Here is a 20,161-nt window from a genome sequence, read left to right on the forward strand (position 1 = left end):
GTATGCATAATACGTCATGCGGATGCATAAACCATCATGCAGACAAGTTTTAATAATTTCGGATAATTATGGGTGTCGCCGAAATATTTATGGGTGTCACGATATCCAAAATTAATTATGGGCCTGACAATAAGAATTTTTTTTTTTGGGTCTCCCCCTAATTTTCCCATATCAATAAGGTGTGGCAATATGTGATCAATTTCCACGGATCTTTCGTGGCAATAGGGACGTGGATAAAACTCTATAATTTTGTAGTGGGGAAAATCAGTAGCCTTACATAGGAGAGTTTTATAGACATGTAGTCTCATAATTGAGAGAATAAGGCATCACCAAGAGGGTGATGGCCTGTTTGATGTAATCTTCCTTTAGTGAAATAAAATGGGTTTGTTGTAGTATATCTTTGTGTTGAATGTGTTGCCGATGTTGTGAAATTGTCAATTGGAATTGATGTATAGAAGAACCTCTTATGCTTATGGGGGCATGAAGAGTTAGAGAGAAAGAAGAAAAGACTTATGTTTTGCAAAGCCTTTAGAGGGAAGGCAGAAGCATACTTTGATGCAAGTATGCAAGGCTGAGTACTTGTGGGTGATGTTGAATCACTGAACTGCAAGTATTGCTGGTCATGTCCCGCAGAAAATTTTAGGAGATTTAATGGGCGTGTGACAGCAGGTATCAGAGCGGTGTTTTGGGACACTGTTCTTGATTGTTCTCTCTTTTACTCAAGTTGATGTCATTTTTTGTCAAATTCATGGGTGAATTGTTTGGGTTTCACTAGTACGGTGACTAGAAGAAGTTGGTCTTGTGTGGAAAGATCAATTGGAATGAACTTTGAAGCTTGAAGTAGCAACATGCCATGAAAGTTTATGACAAAGGTGTCAAAATTCCTGCCCAAAGTGTTAGACGAACGTGCAAGAGTCATTGAAAACCGGGTTTTCAAGCGATTGCATGACAAACTAAGGAGTATGCTGACTTCTATGGTGCAAGTCAGGTGTTGAAGTCCATGTTTCTCACAAGTAAGCAAAGATTACGCATTTGGAATGATATCTTTGTGGTGTTATCAGTAGCAAGTGCATTACAAGTAGTAATGAGACTTTTGTGAAAATTCCAGAATGCAAAGATTTTGTTGGCCTTTGCAATGGCAAAGTTGATGTAAAACCTTTCTATACGATATAATTGATGGTGTCTCATTGTAGCCAGTTGGTGGAAGATTAAAGTTATCTCTTTTGACTGCATGTACCTTGGTGGTAATGCAAAGTCTGGTTGTGAACCAATATTTTTATGGCAATGTGATGCCATAAAAATAGAATTGGAAGACCAATTCTTATCTAGCATAAAGCTTATTGAAAGACTGAAGAAATAAGCGCAAGTTAGGGGAAAACCGATACACCACGGTCTTGCGTTTGCAAAGAGTTATTCGTTGATGCTAGATGCGCACAAGGAGTGTGTTTGCACCTGGTTTATGAGTGGGTTCAATATGCTTGGACAAGGGTGTCCAAAGACCTGCATTTGATCGCAACCACAATCGGATGTTCTTGTCAACTGCAAATCAGCAATTGTTGCTACTAACGCTAATTATGTAGAAGGGGGAAAGACAAGAGTAACTAGTTGTGCATGGGTAGTAAAAATGAGTTCCAAGTTTGAAGAAGAATGTGGCATTCTTTCTTCATGGAACATAGTCAGCGACGCCTCATTTGCAAGGATTATGGCCTTGTTAAAATTGTCCAAGGTATTTATCCGCATAAGTCATTGAGTGATATATGTGACTTTTCCGAGCTCTATGGTGATGCTCAGAATCACCAAGTTAAGTCTGTTCCAGTTGTGCAAAGGTGCACAAGTTTGTGTCAAGATTTGGGTGCTAATTGGCGTAGCAGGTATGCAACAGTAGCATGCGCCAAATGGGATTTAGGCATGGCCAAGATGCATGATGCGGTTGAAGATGCAAGTTAGGCCAAATTGTGGATGGGGAAAAGATAAGGACAAAGTAGTGGTGATGCATGAAGATGGCATGTGGCGATTATTGAAGAAATCTTCATGAAAGCTAAAGCAACATGATAGCATCAGTTTGAAGTAGTATTCAACTAAGTGTCAATTATATTATGCTTCATTATGGGAGTTGCATAAGAACGTTGATGGTTGGAAGAGTGCATGTGGCAAAGTGAATTGCTACATTGGGGATAGTAGGTGCTGTCTCGCTACTTTTGTTACTTAGAAGCAAAGATGAAGTCAGTATTGCAAGGCTTGTTAGGTCTTACAAGTTACAATCATTTGGCGCGAGTATTTGCTCAAGTTTGAGTATACTTTCAGTTTGGGTCGAGTGGACTTTGGTGTTGGAATGAAGTCTCTCTATGTAAGGTAGTAGTGAATGAGGGTATTTGAAACGAAATTCTTGTTTATTTTGTTCAAAGTAAAGTTAGTTCGGTGGAAGATGCTACATAGCATATTAAGTCAAAGTATGCAATAGAAGACGCTGAAAGTGAAAGAAGCAAATAGATTTGGTGGCATAGTCGAGTTTGCTGTTGAGAGTTATGTGGAAGTGCGAAGGCATTTGGCAGCGATAGCATGGAGTAACGCAGCAAGAATGAAGATGTAAGTCCATCAAGTATATGAGTTAACAGTAACTCATAGCTAGGAAGAACATGATGTTGTTTTTCTACCACATTAAAGCGTAGAAATTTGAAAGAGCAAGTGATGCTTAAGTTGCTGGTTTCAAAGGCGCGTGAAGAGATTCCTGGTCTAAAGAGACGGTATGATGTCACGGGTATCCTAAGTCATGACTATACCAGAGTCATGCATTTGAATCAAGGTGTTGCGACAATGCAAGCAAGGAACAACAAGGTGTTGGTTCTTTTGCATACAAATGATGCAAGTCCAAGGAGGTGAAGTTTGCAATATGATTTGGAGGCCAAATCTAGTTAAAGTGCTGATGTTTGCAAAGTGCAGCAAAGGCTATAGATTGTGGCGCATACCAGAGTGGTATCGAATCATAACTTGCATACCTTAAGGCATGGCATGTTTGGCGAAGGCGCAACATGATTGAAGTATAAGGCCAAGTCTTATATAAGTCATGTTGAGTTTCTTGGTGCAACTAAAGTAGGAAAATGAAGGCAAAAGACTATGTCATTGATCAATGTGATCATTTGGAAAGAATCATTGCTTGTGTGCACTTAGGCACAAATGATTCAAGTGAAATTCAAGCCTAATTCAGGGAATTGGTAAGAGGAATTTCCAAGATGCATTTGGGTGTTGATATGCGATTGTAGTAGAAGTTGGAGTGTAGGCCAACGTGACAATAACTATACAAGTCATTAGGATCAATGACAAGGCAGTAAGCTAAGTAATGGCACATGGTACTAGGCAGAAAATTCTTGGCAAGAATGAGGGCCAAACAAGTTTGCTGATTTCTGAGATAAGTTCGGAAGTGTACAAGGCCAAATAACAAGTATAACGAGTATACATTGTTGTGTTCAACGAGGACGTTGAACAGATTGGGTGGGGGAGGTTTGTTAGAGTTCCCAAGAGTGAAGTGCCAAGATGGAGCGACACATAAGTCAGTGGCATGGACAATGGAGCTTCATAGTCCGACGATGAAGCGCCAAGATGGCTGAGACAAGAAAGGTAGTTTGACATATGCAATACTATGCGATAGTGTTGCATATTCGTAATCCAGAGTTGGTCCAGCTCAAGGAACGGATTAAGGATGCAAGATAAGTCATGAGATGATTTATACATTGGCCTAAGGCTTGACCACGGCCTGGCCAATGCGAATGCAACAGTGGCGTTGCCAAATGCAACATTATTGGCCATTGCTCAGTAAAAAGAATACAAGTGATGCACTTAATGTATGAAGCTAAACCAAGCAGCAGAACAAGACATGATTGGCATGACTTTACTCAGATGTTGGAATCAAAAGAGTTAAGTGCATGGCCTAAATAAATGTAGCGCTAAGATGGTTGCACATTGGCTCAGTAGGCTTACATAGGAGAGTTTTGTAGACATGTAGTCTCATAATTGAGAGAGTAAGTCATCACCAAGAGGGTGATGGCCTGTTTGGTCCATGTGATGGACTGTTTGATGTAATCATCATTTAGTGCAATAAAATGGGTTTGTTGCAGTATATTTTTGTGTTAAATGTGTTGCTGATGTTCTGAGATTTTCAATTGGAATTGATGTATGGCATAAACTCTTATGTTTATGGGGGCATGACGAGTTAGAGATGAAGAAGAAAAGACTTCCGTTGTGCAAAGCCTTTAGAGTGAAGGCAGATGCATACTTTGATGCAAGTATGCAAGGCTGAGTACTCGTGGGTGATGTTGAATCACTTAACTGCAAGTGTTACCGGTCATGTCCCATAGAAAATTTTAGGCGATTAAATGGGCGTGTGACACCTAGCATGATAGGTGTTACCAGTTTTGACATTACGTTAGTATAGTTTAAATCACTTGTAATCGTCCTACTCATGATCCCGTTGGTATAAAATCCTTACTTCCCATTTAGTCATGCACTTAGTTAGCATTTCGTAGTTCGGGATACATACGGAACGGTAAATATACGAATATTATTGGAATTTGCGACAGTTAAGTTCGGTCAAAAATCCGGTCAACAGTTTTTTATCCTGCAAGTTTGGAACAGGATACACATGTGTATAATTCGTTTTAGAGATATGAATTCGGTACGAAAAATTCGGCATCCTAAAACACTAGTATTTGTATCCATGGTTGAGTCATATGGAGGAAAAATAACATTTTAACATTAGGATGCGGAAGATTTCTATGATTTTAAAGGCATTATATACAACACATGTTAGATATCAACACAAATCAATTCATGGAAAAATGGTTGGAGTTGGAGAAGAGGTGCTAAACGCCTTGGGTTCGATTCCCTTTGCCTACATCCGACCAAATCTCGTGGCCGATAGATACACGAGTCTGAATTATTCGCGTATAATTCGGATCTTCCATAAAATACACGTACAAGGTTCAGAGTTTCAATCGTACGCGCGTAACTCGGCGCCCGTATCAGTTCCCATCAATATGTGTAAGAACGGTTAAGATTGGCAGAATTGACTTCCAGGAAGAACGGCCAGGATTATGCTCGGCCCGTGCTCGGTATCTTGAACCCTCTTACTATCTTTCGAACTCTCGGTTGTATCTAAAAATTAAAATATATTATTTCCCCTCAAACCCCTTCGTTCTCTCTACCTCATCTCCTATTTCTGAAATTGAGTGATTCTGATCAAAATCGGATGTGTGTAGTAATTATTTCTCTTAAATCTCATCATTCTCTATCACTCTTCCATTCTCCATCCCTGAATTTTTCAACTTCAATAATTTAAGGTACAACTTCAAAACTTCTATTGTTTATTTTGACTGTAAATTGAAGGTTGTTGAATGTCAATTGGATTTTTTAGTTGGTACCATTGAAATCTATCCAATATCGTATACCTAGGTAGGTAGGGAAACGAAAAATGTTAAATTGATTGGTATTTTGATGGCATTTGAAACGAAAAATGTTATGAATTTGTGAATGGGTAATGTAGAAACAAAAAACAGTATAATCAGAAGAATCAAGATCTTTGAAAAGTGTCCTTTGCAGTGTGTTTGTCCAGCTAAAGGTAACTTGATGAGGGTGGGTGTGTGCGGGTTTCTTTCTTATTGACACGGTTTTCTTTCCTTTGTTTACTGTTAAATTTGATTTTTTTTTTTTCTGATCGGTAAATTGATTGAATTTTGGTATTTTTGATAGCATTCGATATGGTAAATTGATGAAGTACTTTTGTGCCGAGGAGTTGTTTTCATATATCTACTTACAAATTTATGGAACCAATATGTGTGCAGCTGTAGGGAATGTTGGACAATCTCATGAGAATGGCTCAAAAAGGTGTTATCGCAAGTTGTATAAGCTAAATGATATAAGGACAGGAAAAGCTCACATGGTTAGGATGAGAGTCTTGCACCAGTGACAGAAGATGGATTTTCAGGTCAAGTAACCAAGTTACCAGCAATCTGCTCCTCCTAGACAAAGATGTAAGGACTCCATATTGTGATTATCTTTTCAGAATTTAGATTTATGCACGTCGTATTGTTCAGTAGGTTCCAGTTGGGACTGGAGTTGTTGTTTTCCTAGATCTACTTACAAATTTATGGAACCAATATGTGTGCAGTTGTGATCCTCAAATCCCATAATCGAGACACCCTGGTAATGAGAATAGTTGTGGTCTGCACCCTGACAATATTCTTATTTATGCATCTCCTATTCGTAGGCTCCTTTTTGCTTGCAGCCTCTGTAAGTACTCAATCAGGTGGGGTTTATGTTTCCATTCTTCAAGTAAAGGTAGAAAAGCTTATCCCCTTATGCCATTCAATTCAATCTTTTAAGTGTTAGGAAATCATATTTGCTGTCTCCTTTTTGGGTGATTCTTTTTTTTAAGAAATTAGTAATTAGGGGTGAAATTCTTAAGAGAAAATGTTGTAGATTGAGTAAATAGGGGTGATTCAGAATTAGTACTCTCCTGGTTCTGAAAAGGAGATGGTTAAATTCCCAGGAAATTGGAGTCGTACTTGCCCAGTCCTTTGTAGCAACATATTAAAGGAAAGCAGTCCAACACCACCACCACTAATTGCAGGGTCTAACATGGATAGAACATAATTGATGAAGTAGCAAGAAGAGAAGAGACATTCTTGAGGCTGTAAAGGTTGAAAGCCGTCACTCTAAGGTTTTTGTTTGTAACATTGATTCTGAATCTCACGACTTTGATAATCCATTGTGCGTTTAGGTGAAAATCACTCTTATTATTCTTCTTTTTTGAATCAGCATTCTATTTGGTATTTTTCTTTGATACAATTAGTGCCGGTTCTGCTGCTATGGGTTTGATTTAGAAAGATTGTTGCTGGTGAATGGAGAGACGATGTGTTTGCTGCTGTCAAATGGGTGAAGTTCTAAATCAAGTAGAAGAGATGGTTTTCAATGGGTGCTGTGAAATGATGCTGTCAAGTTCTTACCTGTTATATTATCAATTTTCTCAAGTATGTTGATGAGTTTTATTTAATCTTACGTTATCTTGGGAGTTGATTTTGGAATTTAATATGTTCAAATCAATATGATTATCTGAAATAAATGTAGCCTACCTTTGTGACTACCGTGCATGATTGTCTTTATTCGGGGGTATGCTGGTGTTCGTGGTATTAGTTGAATTTGTTTAGGGTGATCATTTGAAGTTAGCAAATTTGGCTCACCTGTGGATTGCTGAATTTTTTTTGAATAGCAATTGTAGTTGAAGTTGATTCATAGAATGGGAATAGCATAAGACGATGACACCATAAAGATATTAAGTTTCTTTTCATACCTATCAAGAAAAGCTATTTGATTGTAGGTTTTTTCTCAAATAGTAGAAGGAATTAAATTTGATTCGCGAGATATGAAGTTCAATGGTTGATTAAGAAGTTATAAACCTATCAAATACTTATGAATGTTTAATTATGTGAGTTCTTATGTTTTGTTTTCTTGAGGAAGGAAGAAAGTGGTACTGCAGCATCTGTAATTTGCTTGAACATCTTTTCTGTTTCCCTCACTTCAGGTTTGCAATTAGACAAATATAGAGCCATTTTTTTGTACCGTTCAAGTGGTCGTTTTTTATGAAGTTAGTTTCTTTTCCGGGAAAAAAGTTGCTAAAATTTTTGGTACTGACAATTGAATTCTCTTCCTTATTCATCTCATAGTATTTAATCTGTAGTCATCTGTTTGAATTAAAATCATTGTGGCATTTTAAGTGGTAAAAATTAGTATTGTGAATGTATTTATAATACCAGGACAACTCCATCTAGCTAAGCATTTTCCAACGTATGAGCATTTTTGTAGTATCGTAAGTTTGATCTTCTTATTGCGGACAATTACTATCTCATGCAGTTCATAAGTTTTTTCAAATTCGAAGATAGTTTGTGACCTTGATTGGGTGAATGGACAAATAGTATGCTTGCGTAGGAGGCAAAGTTGTAGTAGTCTTTATTTTCCTAAATTGCCTTCAAGTTTATTGACTGTAGTTTCCTGATTTCTTCAGGAGGCATAGTTGAATCTGAAAAATCAGCGGAAAAGGTAAATCTCTGAATGGTATAGAGACAGGAATAGCTCCCATGGTTAAGATGCGAGTATTGCACCAGTGTCAGATGATGGATTTGATATGTAACGAAGTTACCAGCGATCTGCTCCGCCTGGACGAAAATGTAAGGACTCCAAACTGTGATTATCTTTTCGGAATTTGGATTTATGCACGTCATATTGTCCACTAGGTTCCAGTTGCCATAGTTTTGAGAGTGTGCATCTAGAAGAGGTGAGACTGGTGGTGGTGGATAAGATGGTGGTGATTTGCAGAAGAAAGATAGTGATGTAGCTGCTCAAGTTATTAGGTATCAAGAAGAAGTTTTGTCAGTTGTTGCTTTTCCATGAGTACTCAAAGGTGGCATCAGGTGGGGTTTATGTTTCCCTTCTTCAAATAAAGGTAGAAAAGCTTATCGTCTTATTCAATTCAATCTTTTAAAGAAACAGGCGTAAGTGTGTTTTCATCTTACGTTAGGAAATCATATTTGCTGTCTTAGCTCAAATGGCAGAGCACATGGCTTTCACCCATGTTTGTTGTGGGTTCAACTCCCACAGATGGCTTGGTTATATGGGTAAGCCAAAACCAAAACCGGTTTAAACTATAGATTTCCTACTTTAACTAGATTTTATAATCTATCTAATTTTATTTCCTACTTTAACTAGATTTTGCTATCTATCTAATTAATCATAATAAAAAAAAACAACAAAACTTTTCTAATTTACGATTATACCTTTGATCAAAGTCTGGCACCATCGTGGAACAGAGGTATCCTCATACAGCACCGTGGATATATACTGGCTTAACTTAAATTGAATTATGAAGTAAGCATTCGATTGTGTAGTTCAGATTTCTCTATTCAAGATGGTTTGATTTGATTTTTATATTTGGTATGTTTATCTATTATTCTTATGAGGTAAGCTTTGGATTGTATAGTTATTCAAGTTGGTTTGTCTGATTGATTTTTCTATTTGGTATGATCTTTGTATGTTTCAGAGCCCCGTTAACTCTTCCTGAGCATGATGAATTATGCAAGCAACTACCTAAAATCAGTGGAAATTTTTTGGTAATCTATATTCTTACACAGGTTATAATTACTACAATAAACTACGAAATCTAATTTGGTGTTTTAAATTTACACAGGCAGCATCTTTAGGTCAGAAAGCACGATGGGAGAGAGAGAGACAAAAGAAAGAACAACTTCCAAAAAGGGAGCCATCACGGGTAAAGCGTTAATTCTGATTCTAATTCTAATCTTACTAATAAAAGAAAGAATTGAATAACATAGATTTAGACTCTGAAGTAATTTTCTGTTTAAAAATTTTAATAGGCACGCTCACAGGCAAGAAAAGCATATCTTCGAAGAGTTAAACAAGACAAAGCTAAACAAGACAAAGCTAAACAAGCCAATGATATTCTCATTCAGCATGGCGTTATTCCAATGACTCTTCTTCAACCTGAGCAGTCATACAGTATTGAACTCTTCTTCGACCTGATGATCAGTCATGTAGTAATGAAGGATGCGTAAGTTAAAAAAAAATACAATAGAACACTATTTAGAGAAATAAAAACAATGCAGATTACCTTTGTGGACATCGCTAATAGAAATATCAGTTTACTTGGGAATGTATCGACTCAAAGATAAAGACGTGCCTGATACATATATTTTTGATGCCTGGTTTGCTTTGCTAGTTGTTCGGTTTATGCATCTCAACTTGTAGTGTCAAATATGTTTTTAGCTTTTGTATTGAAATACATTGCTTTTATTGGATCGATAATTAAACACATAATAATTATGAGGTTTCACCAATTGAATTTACCTCACTATGCCTGGAATTGTCAATAAACATACATATACCGCAACTATTCGCCAAGTTAAAAGAACATTCCAATAGCCATAAACAAGAAATAGAAGGTTTCTTTTGGCCCTTTGGTAACATTTGGTTTTAAAGACTATACATACTAGTCAATCTCACCTACGATACGTGAATCTTTTTTATACATACATGCCGACTGCTTGACGAACTTTTTGATTTTCTTGTAACATCTACATGATTAAAAGACTAACAAGTTTTGAATTCAGGTCTTTAGTACCATCATTATCTTACGATGTATACACAAATCAATAGAAAAGGAAGATTATAAGTTACACAAATCAATAATGATCCTCGAATAATGATTCTACAACATCATGCATAACATGTCGGTCCAATAGTAACTTTGATTTTACTTATGGGATGTAAATTACCTGTAGCAATTATTTTCTGCAATTTTATATCATGAAGTTGCTTAGCCTTGTCTTGGTGATTGATCTTGTTTTGTGTTTATTTTTTAGTTTACTCCAGCTTCTCATGTCATTTCTAACAAATATATTTAGCAGCCATATGTTTACATATAGATTGACCGCTTAAAGAATCGGATTGAGATCTTTTTATAGCACAATTAAAAGACAGAGGAGTAGAAGTTTACGGGTGGCATTTTCACTTAACACACATTTAATCCATGCTACCCTTTTAATATGAAAGTGGAAACCTTTTAAATTTTTGATAAAAAGGATGGCACTTACTTTGTGTTTGCAAAAATTGTGATATTTGAAACATGTTTTAATAGTGAGAAAAGGTATGTTTACTTGCTTGTATAGGAAAGCAAAAAAGATACAAAAAAAATTGGTTTTAATGATTATCCTTTTTATTACGAAGAACCAAAAGATTAAAGACCCATTATCCACCTTAAAAAGAGCAAGAATATAACTTTATCACGAAAACCTTCATAAAATGGTGAAATTGTAATGCCATGAACACATGTTCGATGGAACGATTCCAAACGCAGGTCAATTTGGTATTATTTTTCGTCAAGAAAGAAACAAAGTTGTAAACATTCAGGAACTATTGAATTAAGAATTTTTCTTTTACTTTAGACCTTCAGAAATTTGAAGATATTTGATCAATGTTTCGTTTAAAATAAAAATCGGGTGAATCATACACTTATATACAGAAAACAAAAGAATATTTGGTTGGGTAAACGGCCATTCAACGACGTTGAGTCAACCATTCAGTCGAATTGACTCTTGAACTTATTTTTGTAGTCCCAACTCATAAAACTTATAAAAACTCACTTGCGCCCTTGTAATTATTGAAAAATTTAAAATTAGCCCCGAAAAAGAATCTACAGACTCAAGTTATCCGCTAAAATTACCCCAGGCATAAAGTCTACAAACTCAAGGTATCCCGATAGTAACAAATATATATGTTTTCCTTTTAACTTCTTACAACACTCAGCGAAATATTAATTATCATCATAATACCCGGTCAATGAGTTGATAAATGAATAAGAGAGAAAGATACAGAAATGCACTGACATAGTGGAGGTGGTGATGCAAAGAGAGAAGCAAGAGTTGTTAATTGTTGAAGCATAAAGGATTTAAAAAGATAGAGGAAGAAGCGAGATAGAAAAAGCCTGATAGTAGTTAAGCTAAGTTAATTAGGTTTCTAAAATTTATATTAGGGAATAACACTATCAAAAGTGCCTTTGAGATATGTACGACGGAGCCATATTGTGGTCGGGATGGTCAGTTGTCCTACCTGAAATATGAAAATTTATATTTTACGGTTTAGCGTTTTAAGTTTTTTAGTCATTCTCCCTTTAGATTTTTAAAACTTCTAAATTTTTTATATTTTCCTCAAAATATCTTATAAATATGAACTCGTCAACTTATTAGTTGAAAGAATTATTCGTAAACGACCACTCAATCTTAGTTGTACATTCTGCTGCAAAGTCTACTCCATATAGTGAAACCTATCATCTTTTTTATTTGCTAGGTATGGTTTAGGTGAAAGAAGATGAAAGGTCGGTAATAAATAATTGACCACTTTATAATTACCAGGATACCAAAGTTATATATTAAGGTGAAAGGTCACCCTTTCACCTTAGTGATTTCCTCGCTATCATTAGCATTAACACATAAAGAGGAACCAAAAAGAAAAACGAAAAAGACAATCACATAAAAGCGAAATATACTAGATGTCATAGTCCAATTATTTTTAAGTTTTCTCCAACTCCTCATGCCATTTATAATGATTTTAATAAACCAAATATAGCATTCATAATTTTTATTGAAATTAGAAAATCACCATCAAATAAATCCACATAAAGCCTTTATAGCACAATTATACGACGAAATAGCAGCAGCTTATCTTGGTGTATACTCACTTCATGAGCACATGTTTAATGCATGTTTACCCTTTTATCGTGAAACCCTTTTAATATAACTATCATCGAAGATAATTTCTATTTATTTATTAGTGGAGAAGAGAGCAATAATTTTATTTGGTGCAAATAAAAACATCGTGTTTCAAAGGATTCCCCTTTCCCCTCCTTACGACTACGAGAGTATTTACATAGTTTTGTTTTTCTCCCTTGATCTTGGAGGTTATTGCCCAGGTTTGAACTGGATACCTTCGTGTTATACTGACATGATAACCAACTACACCACAAAACCTTTGGGACAACAGTTGAAATATTAACTTATATAGAAAATCGATTTTTTACTTTAAGATTATTTTTTCCCTTTTCTTTTTCTTTTTGAAGAATGCGTTTATATATAAAAGAGTAGATTACCATATATCAAAATATTAGATTACAATTTTGTGTGGATATGTGGCACCCATAGAGCCATGAAAAATAATCGGATTAATAAAAAATGGGATAGCTGGTCCTAAATTTTGGTTGATAGATTTTTCATTTCTTTCATCCGTCCCATGATTTTCCATGTCACATGCTGCATGGTTTCCTTCTATTTAGCTGTGTTGGGTAGCTATATGCACATTCTATTCTTTATTTATTTTAAGATGTAACAATACGCCACCATTTTGTAGATGACATATCAATTTGACTTAAACATATTATGGAGATAATTGTGTTTTTATGCTTTATTTTCGAAGGGAAAGGGTAAAAATATTGTGAACATGAGCACTTACTGTTATTCCTAATCCTTATCGACTCGATTAAATTTCAGAATGCGAAGGTCAATTATGTCATTACTAGTTAATATAGAACGCAAAAACATGGTGGATTATGACACTTGTCAAGAAACTTCAGCTGATCGCAATACTAGTACTTTTGTTTATTTAAGACCATTATATGTTTTTAACATCTTTTACAATACTTTTGTGACGACTAAGTTTTCTTGTTCTGATTCATGCCCTCCTGAAGTGGCCGAGCATATGTATAATGATATCACGTACATGTTTTGTTCTTGAAATGGGAAATTTTTTGATCGACATCATATTCGTAGTTGATTAAAAGTTAAAATTCTACCCTAAAAAATGCGAAAAAAAAGGATAATTGGTTGAGTTTTGTTTGGTTCGCTCCGTTACTTAAATGTGATTCAACTGTGTTGAGTCAAAGTACAGTTTCTTCAAGTTGACTTTTGTTTCCTCAAACTTAAATTTGTGGTTTATGTTTCCCCTTGTATTCCCTTTGTGTGTTTGAAAAACCGATTGATCCATGAAACGATGTATCGTCCCATTATCTCAATATTTAAGTCAATAATAGATAGTTTTATGAATCCCATAAGGACCAGGTTTCCATTTTCCGATATGATAACAACATCTTTCTTTTGTCCGTCTCCCTCTATAAATATATAATTTTTCCTTCGGCTTTGTTTCCAGATAAAAAAATGCATCCATATTTTCAACAACAAACACATATGGTTGTGCAAGCTAAAATTGATGTGGTGGTAAGGGATATGATTGGTTTAGTTCTTACAATGATAGTTTGTTGCTACCTATTATGGCGCTCATGTGTCAAGTGTTTAACCTGCTGTGACCGGATTCAAGAGGAACTATAGTCACTACTTTCACAAACATACGTTGATAACCCACCAAACATACAAATAATTTGACATGTACAACAACTTTACCTCCTCGTCTACCAAGCGTAGTAAAGAGAACCCATGATCTACGTGAATCTCAAAACGAATTTGTTAATCGTGATAGATGATTATATCCAATTTCCTCTTAATCAATAAATTAATTGTTGTACTAGTAGTGTTGTATGTAATTGTCAGTTCTCGTTATGGAAACTCTTTTAATATCTTTGAGAAATACACAACATAGAGCTCCACCTTTACTTGTTATAAACATCTAGCCGAAGACATACGCCAAATACGTCCTATTTGTTTGCAGAATTTGCACGAAGGACGTCCAAAAGGAAGATGATGATGATATTGAAAGTAACAATATATGTATGGTCAGGAAGTGTAATACACTTTTCATCGCGGTTGCATTTATAAATGAATAGAGTCGGGATATTCAACGCAGAAGACATTCCCTGTGTGTATAACGACATTATTTAATCATAAACATCTTTGTTAATGGTTGTTATGCGCTGTTATACTTTTTTCTGTTTATTAAAATAAGTCATCCTAGTTGAGATTTTAGCTCATTCGCTGATAAAGCGGCTAAGTATTATAGAAGATTTGATATTTATAATGAGTGGTGGGATGTCTTACCTCATTTCTTCCCATAACATTTGTAATTTCTTTCTCATAATACAATGGCTTTTCCTGGAAAAAATAATTAAAGAAACATCTTTATTTTTTAATAGTTGTGATTGGTGATTGAGCTAACCATTTAAGTATACCTATTTATTTACAATGAGTTTTTAAGTTTGTTAGTCGTAACATATTTTTATTTCATTCAATTATCAGTTCGGGAGCACTACATATTCCGTTGAAGACTCAGAATATTCACTCGATAACCTAGCGAGGATTTTCACAAACTCATTCCAAAAGCTCCCACTCTTGGTTGCTTTACTTTGCTTATGAACATGGTCTTCTGTAATTTTAATTTTTTAGTTCCGTGCTAAATAAATCCCATTTGGTTATAATATTGTTCATACCTTAAATTATTATGAGGAAGGATCTCTTCACATGTTTATTCACACGTTATATCACATGATGAACATCATTATGTATGAAAACTACCAATTATGGTATTAGTATGAAGAATGCAAAACTAGACCGCGTTTGAGAGAAAACTACTAACTCAGAGTAATCTCGTTTTTTTTTTGATACGCGAAAGCCGGACCCAGGTCCCTACCCGAACCCAACCAGTTGGACTGGCCCCACTGCCGGACACAACACCACTAAACCCACTATACAACTAATCTACTACAAACCTTTACGACGGCGGGGATTGAACCCCTGACTTTCTCCGTATTGGAGTTGATGGGATACCACTGAGCTATGCTCTTGGATCCGTCTCGAGAGAAAACACGACAAACACAAATCCTGACTTTCTCCGTATTGGAGTTGATGGGATACCACTAAGCCATGCTCTTGGAGAAAACACAACCAAAAAAACAAAAATGAGAGTAAAGAGTTTGCCATCCAATCCAACGGTTGTAATACCAATCAAAATAGTCATACGGATCACGATATCAACGGTCGGTATCCTGATTAAAACAAGAAAAAACACACGATCCGAGTACTCTTTATTCGACCAATAAGATACCAGTGTTCCTAATCTAACGGTGAATTACAAACAAAAACCATTCACACGGATCACAATCCCATCGAACAGTACAAACACCATCTTAAAAGTTTGACCAAGTCCAAATTAAATCTATAAATAACCACCACCACCAACTCACCCCACCACCATCTCTCACAATTTAAAACAAAGAAAAAAAAGGAAAATCCAGCCCAGAGAGAAAGAAATTTCAAAAAAAAAAAATGTCAGGAAGAGGAAAAGGAGGAAAGGGTTTAGGAAAGGGAGGAGCAAAGAGGCACAGAAAAGTTCTGAGAGACAACATTCAAGGTATTACTAAGCCAGCCATCAGAAGATTAGCAAGAAGAGGTGGTGTGAAACGTATCAGTGGATTGATCTATGAAGAAACTCGTGGTGTTCTTAAGATCTTTCTTGAGAATGTGATTCGTGATGCTGTTACTTACACTGAACATGCTAGGAGGAAGACTGTTACTGCTATGGATGTGGTTTATGCTTTGAAGCGACAGGGAAGAACTCTTTACGGTTTTGGAGGTTAGGGTTTCGAAATTGGGGTTTTTTTCTGTAAAGGGTTTCGGTAATTTCTGTTTTTTTTTTCTTTCTTGTTTTCCTAAATGAATGAAAAATTTCAGTTTCTTTTAGTCAATTTGATCTGCTATTGTTTTTATTTCTGAGTTTGATTTTGATGTTCGTTCTGGTACCGTAATTTCATGTTCCTATTGCAATTGAAACCTAAACAACGAAAATCAGTTGAATTTATTCTCCAGTTTTGCTTAACAATCTCCAAGATGTATCTTCTTGGAACAATTTTGTAAGTGTCAGGAAAACAGAAATCAATTGGATTTGAAATATCAGTACTGTTGAAGAACACTGAAATTTACTTAAGAGAGAAACTCTCCGATGTTGAGTGGTTTTCGTTTTCCTTGATTTTATTATCTTATCAATGTCAGATGCTCTCAGGCCACCACTAAGATCTGCAATGTTGAATTCAGCACAAGCCAGAGGAGCGAATATGAGGAGTACAGCTTAACCGTGGTTGTCAGCTCAAGCTTTAGCATCCAAGGCGTCTGCAGTGCAGATATCAGCAGGAGATCCCTTTCCTTTCCCATCACCTGTTAGATTATTGGGGTCTGGTGTGGAGCGAAACTCTTCATAGTAAGCATATTCTATACTTTGGCGAGTGCAGGGGAGTTTATGCTGATGCTCAAAGACGTCATTCCCGTTTTGATATTTGGGAGATACGAATACACTAATCTCCTGAGCGCCACTATAGCTTTTGAACCCGCAAAATCAGTTGCATTACACTGTTTGGTGAAATTGATTTGATATGTTAAAGTTTTTGTTCTCAACTTGTTGAGTCAAATTGAGCAGTGCATATTCGAGTCATCAGTTCCACTCGAGACTGGGCAACTGTGGTTATGAGCAGTTTATCCATCAACTTCGGTTGTATCCACAAGTACACCTGCAAGATTATATAAGTAAAAACCAGAGGTGAGAATCATTTTGAGGAGTGCCAACCAATTACAACCACCACGAACCGGAATTGTTTGAAGCTAAGGCATATGAAAAAGAAAAGTGGGTGAGCAGGATCAGCACACAACAACAAGCCAGCCACTGCTCTGCTGTGCTATCGGGAGATACATTCCAGTCATAGAAGATTTAAGAAAGGTCATCCTGGGCGCAACACTGTCTCCTTTCTTACTCATCCCATGAAAAAATTGCACAATGAAACGGTATCTATACTGAACTGAAATGCTTTCTAGGGAAATTTTAGCTCTACCAACAACTTTAGTACCACAAGTCCCAACTTTCTTAGTAAGGCACGCTCATGTCGCCTTTGTCATAACATCTGTTCATTTCCAGTTTCAAAACTTATTCATGATTCTTCATCAAATCAATATTGAAGTATCCCACCTAAGTCAGCTTCCAACTTACATGTGTCTCGAGTATCGCTGCAGCAGTATTGACCATCGAGCAAACTTTCCAAGCCAAGCAGGCTTTATCATGCCTGCATGCACAGATTTTTGCAGCAAGTAAAAATTTTTATAAAAAGAGTATATGGCTTCGCCCAGGTTTGAACTGGAGACCTTCAGTGTGTTAGACTGACGTGATAACCAACTACACCACGAAACCTTAGTTGACAATAACTGATATGGATTTAACTACATCTTTGCTTAGAGCATCACTTGGGAGCGTAGTTTGTCCGCGACTATTTTTACATTTCGTTTCAGAAAAATGATCTTTTCTCCCCGTTTCGGAAAAAATGATGCTTTTGCCCCGTTTCAGAAAAAGTGATGCTTTCGCCCTGCTTCAGAAAAAGTGATGCTTTCGCTCTGTTCCAGAAAAAGTGATACATTTTCTGGAACAGAGCGAAAGCATCACTTTTCCCAAAACGGTACGAAAGTATCAGTTTTTCCTAAACGGGGCGAAAGTATCATTTTTTCCGTGCATATACGATCCACGTGTCAAGAGGCTTAAAAGTGCCCTTACCCGTGGGAAGTCTTGCCTAAGGGTGCACATTGTACGGTTCGGCTCGGTTCTTGCCGAGGCCGAGTACCTGTACCCCCAAAGATCGGTATTGAACATTTGGACTGGTACCGATACCTCGGTTCCGGTACCATTCGGTTTCGGTTCGGGACCGGTACCAGTCGGTACCTTTTCAGGGAAAAACTGTCTGCCTTTTATTTTACCTGTTTTTTTTATATAACAAATTCTCATTCAAAGCAGCAACTAATAAGTAGCAATATTACTAACAAACCAAACAAACAATGTCTTGAAAATATGGAAAAAAAAGTAGCAGTAGCCACAGACACACACACTAAGTCTTGAAAATGAGAAAAACTTGAAAAAAGAACAACTAGCAGTGCAGCTAGTGCTGCAGTAGTCTTGAATCTTGATCTTCTAATCCATGTCAGCAGCACTTGTGGTGTCATCAGTGTTGATAGGACCAAGTAACGCTGCAAAAACAAATAATAGCATTTAGTAACTATTAGACTATATCTATTACTGCCAAACACAAGTAATAATGTAATATGTATTATATGTTACCTTCTTCAACTTCAACATCATCATCTGGTATGTAATCAGATAGAAGATCAAGTTGTATTGGCTTCCTTAGCCAGCTTTGTGTGCAAATCAATGCCTCAACTGTCCTTGTAGATAAAGAGCTTCTACAAGGACTTAAGACTCGCTTTCCTGTGCTAAAAGCAGACTCAGAGGCAACAGAAGACACATGAATGGCTAATATGTCCTTAGCCATATGTCCAAGTATCTTATACTTTGTACTGTTGGTCTTCCACCAACCCAATAAGTCAAACTCCTCATCATCATCTTCTCCTACACCTTCTTCATACTCGTCAATGAAATATTTATCCAACTCTGTTTTTCCCTCATCATCATTTGGGATTTTCTTGAACCTCTTACTCCTTGACATCAACTCTTTCATACGAATTGGCCCTGCCACTGGTTTACTTACCACTGCTTTGGCTTGTCCCTGGATAGAACTGCTTGACTCCTCCTCATGAACTGAATAGGCATCCTTATATTCTTCAAATAGAATCTTAAAATCCGACTTAACAAGCTTCATAACAGATTCAACCTTAGAAGAATTCTTCCCATCAAGAGCTCAAGAGCAAATTGTAGTCCTTTTTCTTTCTCTCTAGGATCCAACAACATGGCAAAAAAGGTTGTAGGGTTCATCTTTGCATAATCACCCCAATATTTGTTATACTTCTTAAACATTTTTCCATCCATAGTAGCAATAAAAGGATCTTCATCTACATTATCTCTAAACTCAACTAGTTGCTCATATATGATAACTAATTGCCATAAGAAAGTGTTTGTTGTTACCTTAGTTGAGGCTGAAAATGCAACAGTGGCATCAAAGAATACTTTCAAACATTTGACAAGGCCTCTGGAAAAGATCCAGTCCTCTTCACATGGAGCAGGTTTCCTCACTACTACCTTCTTCTTCTTCTTTTGTGCCTTATTCTTCTTCCCTGACACCTCAACTTCTTCTTGTTCTTCTTCACTAAATTCTTCTTCTTCTTCACCAACATTAACATCAATATCAAAATCATTAGCATCAGGTAGATCTTTCTCACTCTGTTTTGGGTAATAAAACAACTGCCGATATTCCTTGTCATACCTTTCTAACCTAATAAATGCTTTTTCTAACACTTCTGCAGCCTGTAGCATCAAGAATGTGCTTTTCCACCTAGTCTTAACATCTGATATCAATGTTACCTTAGACTCTATTCCAACTAATTTTGCACAACGCTTAATCTTAGCCAACCTAGATGGAGAACCCTTTATATACTTCACAACTGACCTGATTCTTGCAATTGATTTGTTGTAGACCCTCACAACATCTTTTACCACAAGTGCAAGTACATGAGCTGCACACCTTACCTGAAAAGGTGAATTCAAACAAGTATTAGATATTTTAACAAAACTAATAAACATAATCCTAAGTTAGAAAGTAAAAAAAATAATAAGTCATATTCATATACATATACTTACATGCAAGTACTTAGCTCTCTCTTCTGCCCTTGTCTTTGAAACA

The 20,161-nt window shown here is 36.3% G+C and overlaps 2 protein-coding genes and 1 non-coding gene across 3 annotated transcripts; 2 read left to right on the plus strand and 1 right to left on the minus strand.

The window, feature by feature from the left end:
* Window positions 1-9,033: 9,033 nt before the first annotated feature.
* On the plus strand, window positions 9,034-9,857 carry LOC113285441. The gene is made up of 3 exons (XM_026534319.1): window positions 9,034-9,155; window positions 9,233-9,313; window positions 9,420-9,857. The coding sequence occupies exons 1-3, from the start codon at window positions 9,066-9,068 to the stop codon at window positions 9,615-9,617; spliced, it is 369 nt and encodes a 122-aa protein (XP_026390104.1). The 5' UTR covers window positions 9,034-9,065; the 3' UTR covers window positions 9,618-9,857.
* A 5,906-nt stretch (window positions 9,858-15,763) lies between these two features.
* LOC113286956 (histone H4) lies at window positions 15,764-17,510 on the plus strand. The gene is made up of 2 exons (XM_026535612.1): window positions 15,764-16,174; window positions 16,590-17,510. Exon 1 carries the CDS (start codon window positions 15,825-15,827, stop codon window positions 16,134-16,136), a length of 312 nt encoding a protein of 103 aa, XP_026391397.1. The 5' UTR covers window positions 15,764-15,824; the 3' UTR covers window positions 16,137-16,174; window positions 16,590-17,510.
* A 146-nt stretch (window positions 17,511-17,656) lies between these two features.
* On the minus strand, window positions 17,657-17,730 carry TRNAV-AAC. Its single transcript has one exon. It is a non-coding gene; the product is annotated as a tRNA-Val (tRNA).
* Between the last annotated feature and the right edge of the window lie 2,431 nt (window positions 17,731-20,161).

This window comes from Papaver somniferum, chromosome 6 (genome assembly GCF_003573695.1).
Source record: "Papaver somniferum cultivar HN1 chromosome 6, ASM357369v1, whole genome shotgun sequence".
In the NCBI taxonomy this organism is placed as follows: domain Eukaryota; kingdom Viridiplantae; phylum Streptophyta; class Magnoliopsida; order Ranunculales; family Papaveraceae; genus Papaver; species Papaver somniferum.